Genomic DNA, 14,607 nt, shown 5'->3' on the forward strand with positions numbered 1-14,607 from the left:
AATGGCTGAGAGGGAATAAGGGCGAGCCGGAGTCCATTCCGGTTTAAGGTATTGCAAGTGAAAATCTGGGCGATACCAATAGTACGAAAAGTGTGCCTGCGCTATAAGATAGTAGCGGTAGAAATCAAGGACCCCAAACTCCTCAAGCATAAGGCAAGGTGAGTGTTTGCCAGCTGACTCTTGGGTGTTTGCCCGCCTAAACCAGTCAGATGAGCATGCCATGTAAGGTGTCAGGACTATAAAAATATTGAGAAATAAATATAGAAACCGGGGCAGCACCACTATTTTGATAATGGTGATTCTGTCAGCATCAGATAGCGTGAGTTTGATCGACTGATCGATTTGGGACGAAAGTCTGTCAATAGCAGGGCCATAGTTGACAGCGCGAATTGTTCAGGCAAGGCGCCATTCACTCTGAGTTGGGCCAATGGGGCAGTGTAGAGCAGTTGAACTAGGTCCTGGAAACCTTAGGCACACCCAATTTCCATACTGTAGCTTGCAAAAAAGACCATTCAAGTGAATTGTAGGAAGGGGGAGTCTCTAGTTGGCGCAGTGTAGCACTAGCGACAAGCAGGGACTCTCTCTTCCTCGTCAGGGCTGAGGGTTACCTTCCAGACAACCTCTGCTTACCCTCTAGGTAGTGTGGCTTAAGCAGTCTTAGGCTAATCTTTGGGGCACATAGGGTTAAACATTTGCAATATCACACCATCACAACCAACCCACCACACAAGGACACCAAACTGTATTTGTAAAAATATATATCTTTATATAAATTTCAAGCAGGCTTGTAAATACAGTCTTGATTCAATGCGAAAACGGTTCCAGTATACTTTCAATTAGGTTGCCACACTTCTTATCTTTAGCAATAATCAGTTCGTGATTCAGAACAGTTCTTGTTCAGCGTGAATCCCCCGCATGGGGATTCTGGGCTCCTTACGGTACTTTTCTCGGTCCTGGCGGTCTACCAGGATTCCTCCAGCGGTCCGCTGGTCTCTCTCTGCGCGGCGGGGCGCGGTTGACGAGAGAGAGAGCGGGGGCCCTGGGAGCGCTCCGCACGCAGCTCCGAGGGCTGGGCGAGGCAGCGGGAAGAAAAAGTACCTTGCGGGAGAGTTGGTGGGGCGCAGGTCAATGCGGCAGTCCGCGTCGCGTTGTCTTCCGTCCGGTGCTTGGAGCGAGCAGCAGCTCGGCTCTGGCTCGTGGGTTGACGTTGCTTTGCGGGCCGGGTTGCACGGGGCCGGCGCCTCCGGGTGTCCTGATCAGGAGGGCGCACTTAGGGGACAGCGCTCCTCGGCGCAGGCCTCTATCAATCCAGGCGACTTTCAGGCACCCCACGCAACAGCTGTTTCTCGGACAGCGGCGGCGCGTTCAGGGGTACAGGACACGAAGGGGGCCAGCAGGCACCGGGCGCCACCTCTCTTCACGTTGCGAGCTGCAGCTCGGGTCAGTAACTGTGCTCGGATCAGCTGGGCTGATCTTTATGGTGCTTCTGGGCCAAGCAGGCGGCGGTCACTTTGTTTAGAGGGAGGGCAACTCCCAGAGCGTTGCTGAAGAGCGCGATGGTCACAGCGCGCTCCGCTTTTCCTGGAGTGGCCTGCAGAGGAGAGACAGCGTCTCGCAGTGGTTCCTCTGTCAGGGGGTAGCGCCCACTGGTCCTGGGGCGCTGGTCAGGGGGCAAGTTCACAAGCAAGCCCTTGGAGATCTCTCAGCAAAGTTTGGCACAAAGTTTTACAAAGCAAAAGTCCTCTTGTAGTCTTTTCTTTTCCTCTCCTTCTGCAGCAAGGCACCAGACACAGGCAAGAGACAGCACTCCTCCTTGTCCTTCCAGGTCCTTCTCGTCGGGCAGAGTTCCTTCTGTAGCACAAACAGGATCTAACTTACAAGGAGCAAGGCTCCTTCTTTTATACTGCATTTCTTTTGTTCTTACAGGCCAGGGGGGCCTTTGCATAGCCACTTTCAGTCCTTGAGTACCTTGTTGGGTGCAATCCGGCTTCTGCTCTCAGTGGGAGGGGCAGGCACATCAGACGCTCCACAGGAGGTGGAGCCAGCATTGTGTGGACGGGGGCAGCCAGAAGTACCTTGTTGATGGGGCTTCGCCCTTCCTGGGCCAGGTGCCGGCTGAGTCATCAGTCGCTCCCCAGGAGGGTGGAGCCAGCATTGTGGTGGCAGAGCACAGCTAGATTTCGAGTCAAGAGCCACTCCTACCTCCCACTAAGGTGTAATCTGCGCATTCACCACCTGTCATCCCCCAGCCCTGTCACTCACACATCCCAGACAGTCAGATACACATACCAGCAGAGGCGGGCTGAAATGGTTAGGCAAGCAAATGCTAACTTTCTAAAAGTAGCATTTGCAAACACAGGATATTAAAATAAACTTTACTAAAAGAAGTATTTTATCATCCTGAGTTCAGGCATACTAAACATGACTCTCTACCATGCTCCCTGAGCCTGCTGGGATTATAGAGTGTAATAATTCCAGCAGCCCATTCTGGCCTAAAGGAAGCAGGTAGCCTTACAATAGTGAAATACGAATTTAGTTGTAATTCACTACTAGGACATGCCACACACATCAGGGCTCGTCCTACCTTACACTTACAATGCACCCTGCCCTCAGGCCTACCATAGGGGTGACTTATATGAAGTCAAGGGAAGGTTCAGGGGCTGGCAAGTGGGTGCACTTGCCCAGCCAGCATGACAGTACGAGACTGCACGCAGGTTCTGCAATGGCAGACCCTAGACACATCTTAAGGCTGCTTCTGTGGGTGGCGCAACCAGCGCTGCAGGCCCACTAGCAGTATTGGCATTCACAAGCCCTGGCACTCCTAGTGCACTTTACTAGGGACTAACAGTAAATCCAATGAACCAATCATGGACATCAACCACATGTACAATTTACAGTAGGGAGAGCATATGCACTTTAGCACTGGTCAGCAGTGGTAAAGTGCCCAGAGTCATTAAACCAAACAAAATAGGTCAGAGAGAGTATTGGAGGAAGGCAAAAAGTTTAGGGATGATCCTGCCAAGAGGCCCAGGTCCAACACAACCCCCTTCCAGCCAAAACGCAGAGTAGACCAATCACCACGGTGATGGGCTTCCCTGCTTGGGGCGATAGAACATGGACCTGGCCCGCAACAGCAGGGGCACATTCCAGTTCTACGCCAATCAGAACCTATTTTAAATCCTCTGTACATACTCTCAGGGTCCACCCAGCTACTCCATGGGGCACCCTTCTCTTCCTCTGTGGGCACCACCTGTGCAGCCTCTAACCTTAACTTGCTCACAGGTGTGTCCCAACAGACAGTCATCAAATCACAGTGGCCACTGACAGTAGTCAGGGCTGAGACCCAGGCCTCATGCCTCTCAGGGCTCCCAAAGCTCTGTGGCCTCAGAGAGCGGGGGGCAGTAGCCCCAGGTGCTTGGCACCCTTTGTCCACTCTCCCTCCTGTCAGGTCAGGTATGTCATCCTGGCACTGACCCACCAGCTCCAGGCCTGTACCTGGCAGCTGAACCAAAAACTGGGGTGGGCTCTCCCACACCCGGTCCTCCTCCTTGGGGCTCTGTACCCTCCCACCTGGAGTGGTACCCCCTTCCAGAATTGTCAGGGCACCTGGGGCAGGTGATCTGCACAATTCGCCCACCAGTTCAGGGGTGCTATCCTGCAACTGGGGCACCAGGTCAGGGGGGACACCCTGCACCTGGCCCTTAAACCTAGGGTCTAGACCCTCTAGTTGAACCGGGGTCAGAGGTGAGGACTTCCTCCCTCTGCACCCCCTTCCAGAGTACTGCCCACTCCCAACTGGAGTGGTACCCCTAGAAGTGAAATGGGCCAGGACACTGATTACAGTGGTCCTGCCCTCCAGGTCAGACAACACCTGAACCTGGCTCTCCAACTCAGGGACCCAACCCTGCAGTTGAACTCTTGCCTGGCGCACCACGACTTCCCGGGGAGCACGCATGCCCCCCCTGAGGGTGGCACATAGCTCATGTGCCGTGCGACAGTCTGCCTGGCGCAGATCTCCCAACCCCTGTCCATCTGACAGTGCGGGAAGATCCCCCAGGACAGAAGTGGTGTCCCCATGGTCATTCACTGGGGACGCAGCCCTGCTGGCTGGCCCCTGACCCACTGGTTCTTCCACTGGGGACTCCTTCCCCCTCTCGCCCCTCCTTCTGGACTTCTGCACTCTCCCAACTGGAGTGGTACTGCCAGACACCAGAACTACTGGAGCTCTGTTTACAGTGCCTCCACGTTCTCTAGACACTGGGGGATCCCCCTCAGCGGGTGACTCATCCGGACAGCCTAGGCTCCCCACCTGGTGTTCCCTTAAAGAACCATCCAGGCTCTGAGACTGAGGTTGGGCACCACCAGGACAAAACCCATTTTCACTCCTTCCCCTCAAGGACAGGACGTGAGGCCCTACACCCCTCTCACTACTACAGGACCTAGCTGGGCTACTCTGCGCCACTTCCACCACTCTGGGCTGGAAGATACCTGAGCCACTCCCCACAGGATCACACCCCAATGCCTTTCCAGACCCACTGGAATCCACCACAAGGTCTGCCTCCAATGTGAGCTCCCTGGGGTCAGAGAACTCACTCTCAAACAGGTGTTGGCATAGCTCTGGAAAACTGGAACTTAAAGTATGCTCTCCCACAATTGGATTACACAGGCCCCTAGTAGGGTTAACCAAACTATCCTTCACCTCACCATCCAGCGCCTCACACACATACTGCACACCATCCTTCTGAGACTGGTCAGACAGTAGCGGACTGTCTCTGTCACACAAACCACACTCTTCTGGGCGGTCCTTACACTCACCCACCAGGACCTCAACCATGGGGGAATCCCTCCCACCACTAGGACCATGAACTCCTACGCCAGCCACCCTATTCCCTTCAGGGTCGCTGCGCACTACTGGAGCTACCTCATGCCCTTGAACCTCCGGGTGTAAGTTAACCCCCTCCAAGTCAGGTGCCATATCTCTAGGTGCGCGCACTATGCTGTCAGCACTAGATACCCTAATGTTGCTGCCACCATCTAAGCTAGACTCCACCTCCAACTCAGCAAAGCTCCATCTCTGAGCTACACATATTTCCTGTTGCTGGGCTGAAGCCCTCCTGGCCTCAAGCCCCTCGAGCTCCATGTCAAGTTTCCTCATTCTTAAGTTATGCGCAAGCTCCATTTTCATTTCTTCTAGGGCTAACTTCTTGGTTTCAAGTTCCAGTTGGATTTTTAATTCTGCCAGCTTCCTTTCATGATCTCGGGCGGCCTGTCTGTCCGCCAGCTCCTCTGGTGACAGACCTCGGCCAGAAACACTGCTACCCAATGGGGAGGTTGCACCCCTCCACTCTGGAGTTAGGGGTCCCTCCAGCTACTGTTCTGCATCCTCAAATTCAAAATCCTTCCCAGGGGCATTCTTTGCCTTGACCCAGGCCCTCAGCGCCTTTTGGAACTGCTCCCTTCTGGAGAGTCCGGTCATGGAAATGTTCAAATTTTTGCAGAAGCTCTTGAGCTGTTTCCCGATATAGTTTTCTAGTTTCTCCCAATCACAGTCAATAGAAGAAATGGATGGTGCCTTTTCCATTTTCACTGACACAGGCATGACTTCAAAAACACATGGATATCTCTTCTAGCAAAACATAAATCAAAAAAAGTCTGTGGCTTAGTTACTGGACTGTAATCACTGTGCACTGGTCAGGAGCTAAGGTATAAACACTGCAAATGTAAATTCGAAAATCCTCACCGCTGCGTCCAATGTAGGAAGGGGGAGTCTCTAGTTGGCGCAGTGTAGCACTAGCGACAAGCAGGGACTCTCTCTTCCTCGTCAGGGCTGAGGGTTACCTTCCAGACAACCTCTGCTTACCCTCTAGGTAGTGTGGCTTAAGCAGTCTTAGGCTAATCTTTGGGGCACATAGGGTTAAACATTTGCAATATCACACCATCACAACCAACCCACCACACAAGGACACCAAACTGTATTTGTAAAAATATATATCTTTATATAAATTTCAAGCAGGCTTGTAAATACAGTCTTGATTCAATGCGAAAACGGTTCCAGTATACTTTCAATTAGGTTGCCACAGTTCTTATCTTTAGCAATAATCAGTTCGTGATTCAGAACAGTTCTTGTTCAGCGTGAATCCCCCGCATGGGGATTCTGGGCTCCTTACGGTACTTTTCTCGGTCCTGGCGGTCTACCAGGATTCCTCCAGCGGTCCGCTGGTCTCTCTCTGCGCGGCGGGGCGCGGTTGACGAGAGAGAGAGAGCAGGGGCCCTGGGAGCGCTCCGCACGCAGCTCCGAGGGCTGGGCGAGGCAGCGGGAAGAAAAAGTACCTTGCGGGAGAGTTGGTGGGGCGCAGGTCAATGCGGCAGTCCGCGTCGCGTTGTCTTCCGTCCGGTGCTTGGAGCGAGCAGCAGCTCGGCTCTGGCTCGTGGGTTGACGTTGCTTTGCGGGCCGGGTTGCACGGGGCCGGCGCCTCTGGGTGTCCTGATCAGGAGGGCGCACTTAGGGGACAGCGCTCCTCGGCGCAGGCCTCTATCAATCCAGGCGACGTTCAGGCACCCCACGCAACAGCTGTTTCTCGGACAGCGGCGGCGCGTTCAGGGGTACAGGACACGAAGGGGGCCAGCAGGCACTGGGCGCCACCTCTCTTCACGTTTTTTGTGACACTGATGTGAGAAAATTGTGAGGGACCCCACTTTCAGTGGAAATACCCAAAACATTATTTGGTAAATTTCCCAACACATATTTTTAACCATGTCAGGTTGACCACTGAATAAAACCTTTTGCGTGGTACACTACATTGACATTTTTAAACTCACAATTTTTTCACATCACTGTCACAAAAAACCAGCTCCGCAGTATCCTGGCGTTGAAACACACCAGGGAGGCATTCGGCTTCTCCTGGTGGGCCCGATGATGAAGCATGTCACCAACCAGGGTGGTGAGTGAGGGCTTCCTAATAAATTCCTAATAATTCTTAAAGTGGATTATTAAGGTTAATCTTTTCTCTGTATTTGTGCTTACACACTTAGTATTTTTTGACACTCTTTTGTTGTTTGACAAAGATTGACCCGGGGGACTGAGAGTGTCCCATACTTTCCCTCTCTCTCCTATTGTTGTAACCAACCCAAGGACAACAGATGTCACAACAAACTCCAGGGCAGAACCAAAGTCAACAAATGGGTCAACAGTCAAACTATCAAGGTTGGCAACAACATCAGAAGCAACCCTTTCGAGGATGAGGCAATGGCAGAGGAAGAGGCCAAACCTCTAGAAGAAGAGGAAATTAGTCTAACTGACTTAATCATAGGGAAGGACCCACACAAGACACCGGTGGGTGGGAGAATATCCTTTTTCCACAAACAATCGGAAAGGATCACAACAGACAATTGGATATTAAACTTGGTAAAATATGGGTATTGCATAAAACAAAGGAAATTCCGGACCCAACCACTAGACGACGGAATAATGCACAGCATGTGAATCTAGAAAATTCTTCAAGCTGCAAAACTACTCCTACTGGTAAGTAACCATTTTGTTTGGATATGAGATCAAGTGATAATGAGCTCCCTCATAAGAGTGAACATGACTTCTCCAAAAGCTTGCTTCATGACTGCCGTGACAAGGTCATCGTCAAACATTGGGTACTTCAAAGTACAAGAATGATACTTGCCAGAGAAATTAGGGCTCTTATCCACATCCCAAGGAAGATGGAAGTTGAGTTATGCTGAAGAAAATGTGCCTTGCGTCTAAGGTTTAATATTGGAAGAACCCAGATTCCTGTAGCGATAACATTACGTTTTATGTCCACAGTATATGGCGTAACTCAGATGACCAAGGCATTCCGGTAACTCCCTTACCCGAAACTAAAACATTTAATAATTGCAAAAATGAGCACCTTGATGCAGGGCCCTTCAAGTTGTAATACAATGTCAATGTTGCAAATGTTTCAAACAAACTCTCCACTTCTACTCATTTTCAGTCCTTTTTCTGCCCTACTCTCGTGGGCTAAGACCAGCGCGTGGAGACGGGTATACTGTGAATATGCACTATAAATTCATTAATTTAAAGATTATATTTTTGGAAGACCAATGTAGGTGACAGAAAGCAGCACTAGTGGGATCAGTGTTGCAGACTTTCCCATCAGACTTTCACGACTGACGCTTTCGCATTTTCAGCTTACGAATATACCTGCCACCTACTGACAGGACCAGAAACTCCTTTAGTACCAGTGTCATTCAGAACTTGTGCTTTCCAGTGCCACCTTTGTACATCATATATGGCACTACATCGATGCAGTAAGGCCATGATTCTGAGGGTTTGGTTAGTGTGTACTGTTTATCGCAGCCGATAGTCATGCACTGTGGTGTTTGAAATGTATCATGAGTGAAAAAAGTACCAATCCCCAGTTTTTGGGGAATAACTTGCAGATTTTGGTGTTTAACACCCCGAAAGCCCCATGCTACAGTAACTACGGAATTGCTTTGTCCTGTTAAGAGCTGACAGATTTGACCTGCTGAAATGTAATGACGAGGGAGGGAGGGTATTTAATGCAACCGGTAACTACCGTCTGCACCTAAACGCAGAAGTCCTACCCGATTGGTAAACCACCACCAACTCAAGATCAAGGCTAATTTCACTTCAGAACCTGCCTTTCTCCTGCTCAACTATTTGTTATAACGACATATTCCCTGGGAGTTAAAAGAGACTAATGAACCAACTGTTCTCGCAAAATTACTTTTATGGTCTGATTATTGGCAAAATCTGCTAGATCAAATTTATTGAAAACCCAGCCATATGGATCATTCTTAGCAGAATTACAAATAGGGCGCATTTACCGTGCAAATCCAGCATCATTAATAGCGCAATACAGCACTATGCTGCCTGATGTGGACAGGGCAAGGGTCTGTGTTCCACCAAGGAAAGTTTACTTCATTTGAAAAGGATAAACGGAAAAAATACTAGTTGGGTATTTATGTTTGAAAGACATACAAATAAAGGCATCAAAATAAACCTGGAGATGTTTAAATAATACGAAACATAGGAGTAGAGACCTGTTTCTGACATTGGAATCCAGTAGTAGTCACAGAGGGTTGAAATGTTAATTTATGTGAAGTTACCCTCATCCTTATTTCTGTCCTGATGCTGCATCCTCATGTTAGTCCATTAAACGATACCTAAAGCTGCTCAGATTCACTAGCTTTGCTTCTCTTGCGTGGAATCTGGTCTTTCAAATGTTATTCATGATCGTTGTCATGGTTTCGAGGTATTCACTCACTATGTAAATGAGGGCCATTTCTATTAAGTATATTTATTAAATGTGGCTAACCTGAGTATCTGTCCCGGATCAGACGTTGGTAGAGCGCATTGGCTTCAATTCAACACCTTCCTTCTGTCTAGCTTCTGCCGCTGGATAAACATAGCCAGCGGATTAAAATCACCTCTGAGTTTTACATTATGTTTTGCTAACTTTATTACATCCCCATGCACACCCCACTTTGAAAATACCATAAAGTAATTGGTTTTCAGCTGACTTCATTGGTTCCAGACCCATCCACCCGGAAGATCACTGAATTGGTTTATTGATGCCAACTACAAATTATACTGGCTCAGATACATCTGCAGCAATCTGTTCATTTCTGCTTCATTTCTTTGGAAGAAGATAGACCTTGAGTTCTGCATGCTGAGTGATTTCTGGGGTGGAAAGGGCATGGCGTAGTGTTGTGACTTGGATCATAATGGGAACCTGACAGACCTGATGTAGGTACTGGATGCTGTTTTCGCCCTCTCAATCTTGGGGGATACAACTTAGGCCTGTCTTTAACATATTTTAGGGTAACCATGGACTACATACATTATTTCCGGTTGTATTCATTGTATAAAAAGTTATACAGCTATTTTTAAAACTTTGTATGAATCTGACCCTTAAACACTTGAGAAACCTTTGCTCCAAAATATGGGGCATTTGGTCTGTCCTAGTGAATATGCATCTTGTTGTTAATTAATCTGGGGCTTGTGTAAAACATCACTGTTAAGACATGACATTTGTACTGGGGCTGATAAGACATGGAATTGGTGGGTGTGTCAGCCCTGCACTCGAGTTGATGGGATGTGCAGTTGCTGGTTTAGCGAACACTGTGTGGGGCTCATGGGACACGCAGTTGCTAGTTGAGCCCACACTGTGCAGGAGTTGATGGGATGTATGGTTTCTGGTTGTGTCTGCTCTGTGCGTTGCTGATGGGACGCACAGTTGCTAGTTGTGTCCGCCCTGTGCGTTGCTGATGGGACGCACAGTTGCTAGTTGAGTCCACACTGTGCAGGAGTTGATAGGATGTACAGTTGCTGGTTGTGTCCGCCCTGTGCAGTGCTGATGGGATGCGCAGTTGCTAGTTGAGTCCACACTGTGCAGGAGTTTGCGGGATGTATGGTTTGTGGTTGTGTCTGCTCTGTGCGTTGCTGATGGGACGCGCAGTTGCTAGTTGAGTCCATACTGTTCAGGAGTTGATGGGATGTACAGTTGCTGGTTGTGCCCGCCCTGTGCATAAGTGGGTGGGATGTAAGTTGCTGGCTGTGTCCGCCCTGTGCATAAGTTGTTGGGATGTACAGTTGCTGGTTGTGTCCGCCCTGTGCATAAGTTGATGGGATGTACAGTTGCTGGTTGTATCCACCCTGTGCATAAGTTGATGGGATGTACAGTTGCTGGTTGTGTCCGCCCTGTGCATAAGTTGATGGGATGTACAGTTGCTGGTTGTGTCTGCCCTGTGCATAAGTTGATGGGATGTACAGTCGCAGGTTGTGTCCGCCCTGTGCAGTGCTGATGAGACACGCAGTTGCTAGTTGAGTCCACACTGTGCAGGAGTTTGCGGGATGTACAGTTACTGGTTGTGTCCGCCCTGTGCATAAGTTGATGTGATGTACAGCTGCTGGTTGTGTCCGCCCTGTGTGGTACTGATGGGACACGCAGTTGCTAGTTGAGTCCACACTGTGCAGGAGTTGATGGGATGTACGGTTTCTGGTTGTGTCTGCTCTGTGCGGTGCCGATGGGACGCGCAGTTGCTAGTTGAGTCCACACTGTGCAGGAATTGATAGGATGTACAGTTGCTGGTTGTGTCCACCCTGTGCAGTGCTGATGAGACACGCAGTTGCTAATTGAGTCCACACTGTGCAGGAGTTTGCGGGATGTATGGTTTCTGGTTGTATCTGCTCTGTGCGTTGCTGATGGGACGCGCAGTTGCTAGTTGAGTCCATACTGTTCAGGAGTTGATGGGATGTACAGTTGCTGGTTGTGTCCGCCCTGTGCATAAGTTGATGGGATGTACAGTTGCTGGTTGTGTCGGCCCTGTGCATAAGTTGATGGGATGTACAGTTGCTGGTTGTGTCCGCCCTGTGCAGTGCTGATGAGACACGCAGTTGCTAGTTGAGTCCACACTGTGCAGGAGTTGATGGGATGTACGGTTACTGGTTGTGTCGGCCCTGTGCGGTACTGATGGGATGTGCAGTTGCTGGTTACATTTTTGCAGTGTGCCGTGCTGATGGTATGCGCAGTCTCTAGTTGAGATGCATGGTGCGAGACTAATGGGGTACACAATTTGCTTGTTAGGTCCGTACTTTGAGCGACTGAAGAGATACACAGTTGGAGGTTAAATCAGCAGTGTGGGGGCTGTTGGGACAGGCAGTTGCTGGTTACATTTTTGCAGTGTGCCGTGCTGATGGTATGGGCAGTCTCTAGTTGAGACGCATAGTGCAGTTAAATCAGCAGTGTGGGGGGCTGATGGGACGGGCAGTTGCTGCTTCAGTCTGGGCGGTGGCATGTTCACGCCTTACTTTTTGCTCTTTTGCCTTCTCTATACCACAGCCTCCTGATGGACATGTGTCTTCGGTTGATCTGAGCTCGACTGACCCTCCTGTTTGCCTGTTAGAAGCCACAAGTCTGTCCACCCAGCTGGCCGACATCGGTGAGTTATAACTCTGTCATGGAGTTCTCATGATATGGTAAGAATTAGAATAATACACTGCTTTCCGTTGGATCCCCATTCTCTTTTAAATCACTGACTAAAAAGGACATTTATTCATCTTATGTTTTAAAAACAAAAATGATCAAAAGATAATTAATTTGCAAATACATAATAATAAATATAATATGATTTCCTATTTATCACTTAATATTGCTTTCATAGGTACTGAACACTGACAGTAAATAATCTTACTATCAACCAGTTTATTGGGACTAGGTTTATTGAGCCATGATCTACGAAAGGCGGACCTGGCCGGATTTGAAACTGTAGGTCACACCATCAAAAAACCAAGAGAGAGAGAATCCAGACATTTTGGGCAATTGACACTTGTTTCAAACGTCCTGATATCAAACCACTCCATCCCAGTTTCTCCATGATAATCAAAGGTACAGTGGCCATAACCATAACATGTTAACTACTATCCACTACTGGATTGGTGCCTTACTTTCTTCTGGCTTAGTGATATACCTACTCCCCAGCAGATTTGCTGCCTATATCCCACCAATAGGCTTTCTGCTTTTCCTCCACTGCGGAGGCTGACTGCCCTACCCTCACTGGCTCATAACCTAAACAGCCCCATCGCACGCTAGGTGACCTAGTACCAAAGGTTCAGTGACTTGTACCTCATGGGCTCAGTAACTGACCTTGGACCCTGCTTGCTATCCGTACATCTTGCATTGTCCGTCTGGGGTCATTTTGTGTACTAGGTTTGGATTTCATAAAATAAAGGTGTTCTTCAAAGGGACTCTTCCACCTCTTTACTTACTACCCTGCCTGCCTCTGCTTAGATTGAACCCTGCAAGCTCAGTGTTTCGGCGTCGAAAAACACCTTTATGGGTTGAAGAGGTGCCTTTATCTTGTGGGTTGAAGACGTGCCTCCCCTGAGATCTCATTGGCGGGCTGTAAGAGTTGCAGAGTCATCTCCTTTGAGCACCCATCTCTTGGCATTGACAGGTGTCTCCCGCAAGCTTTCCTGGTCTGAGCTCTGAGTGGTAGCGCCTGTGAGCTCGCTGCTCTTGGTCACAGAGGTGCCTCTTGAGGCTCCCGCTCTCTTACCTCGGAGATGGGCCTCCTTCCTGCAAGCTCTCCTCCTGTGCACTCCAATAGTTCCCTTCTGTGAGCTCGCCTCTACTGGACTCTCATAGGTGTATCCTACAAGTGCACGTCCACAGGGCACCTATAGATGTCTCGAGCTAGCTCATGACCTCTGCCACCTACAAACTTGCAGCTTGTGGGATCCACCAGGTTCCTGCTCGGACAGCCTTCCCCAGAGCTCCACAAATTGCCTCCCGAGAGTTCATGACCTTCGTCTCTTAATGGGTGCCTCCTCATTGCCATCACCTGTCTTCCATCAGATGCCACCTGCCTACTTTAATAGGTGCCCCTGCAAGCTTGCCTCTTTTGGCCTTCACTAGGTGCCTGGTGTGAGCTCAACCTCCGGGATCCATCAGGTGCCATCTGCGAGCTTACCTCCTCTGGGATCCACCAGGTGTTTGTTCCAAAAGGTATCTGCTGCATGCTCACAGCGTCTCATCTCTGCGAATGAACTTGCAAACTCACTTTCGCTGTGTGCTACAAGATGCCTTCTGAGAGCTCTCCTCCTTCCTATTCTGAGTGTCTTCTGTGTGCTCAGCTTCTTTATGCTACTCCAAGTGCCTCCTGTGAACTCACAGCCTCGTGAATCTAGGAGGTGTCTCGAGAAGTGTAACGAAAATGAAGGAGTCTCCTGCGAAATACGAGGAGGGGTCATTTGATACATCTAGACAGACTATCAGGGTGAAGATAGCAGGTGGCTGGGGTCTCCAATCCAGTACTAGGAGGCTGTGCCCCACGCCTGTACCTTTTATCACGCCCCTTGGTGCAGTCACCTCTCATCTCCACCAGGTGCCTCTGGACGTGACATCCTTTGAGTATCTGTTCTCTCAGAATGAACCTGCCAGCTCCTCCTTTCTTTGCTCCCGGGTTTGCTCCCGTGAGCTCACCTCCTCTAAAACCAACCAGGTGTCTCTAGCAAGTTCACTTGAGGCCTCCTGTTGACTGGCTTTCCCCAAGCCTCTTTTTCTTAGACTGAAACTTCAAGCTTCTCCTCTCTTGGCTCGCTGGGGTGTTTCCCGCAAGCCCCTGTCATCTAGTCTCTACCAGGTGCCTCCTACGTGCTCGCCTCCCCTGGCCACCACCAGGTATCTCATATAAACAATTTCTGTTGTCTCTAATAGATACCTTTTGTAAGCTCACCTCCTCTCTACCTTATCTGAGTTATACCAAGTGACTCGTGTTTGCTCCCCTTTTGGCTCCCAGGGGTGCCTTCTGCAAGCTTCTTTCTGTGTTCTTCACCATGTGCCTTGCTGGCCTCTTCTGGGCCTCACCGGCTGCCTCCTGTGAGTTCACCTCCTGTGGGATCCACCAAGTACCCTCTGCGAGCTTATCTCCTCTGGCCTTCACTAGATCCCTCTGCTGTTACCTTTTCGGGGCACCACCAAGAGCCCCTTGTGGACTTAACTGGCACTTGACCTTTCCACCTGCCTCCTATGAGCTCCACTCCGCTGGACGCCACCAGGTGCCCCCCGCATGCTCAGAGATTTGCACCTTCGA

At 49.8% G+C, this 14,607-nt stretch overlaps 1 protein-coding gene across 3 annotated transcripts in view; it reads left to right on the forward strand.

Annotated features, from left to right (window-relative positions):
• Positions 1-14,607, forward strand: part of TOM1 (target of myb1 membrane trafficking protein) — a 352,338-nt gene that overhangs the window by 175,894 nt on the left and 161,837 nt on the right. For all 3 annotated transcript variants that reach the window (XM_086962935.1, XM_086962922.1, XM_086962928.1), the window contains exon 10: positions 11,856-11,955. In XM_086962935.1, the coding sequence (XP_086819061.1) occupies positions 11,856-11,955 (100 nt within the window). The remainder of the gene's footprint in view (positions 1-11,855; positions 11,956-14,607) is intronic.

Source organism: Lissotriton vulgaris, chromosome 1_1 (genome assembly GCF_964263255.1).
Source record: "Lissotriton vulgaris chromosome 1_1, aLisVul1.2, whole genome shotgun sequence".
Lineage (NCBI taxonomy): Eukaryota > Metazoa > Chordata > Amphibia > Caudata > Salamandridae > Lissotriton > Lissotriton vulgaris.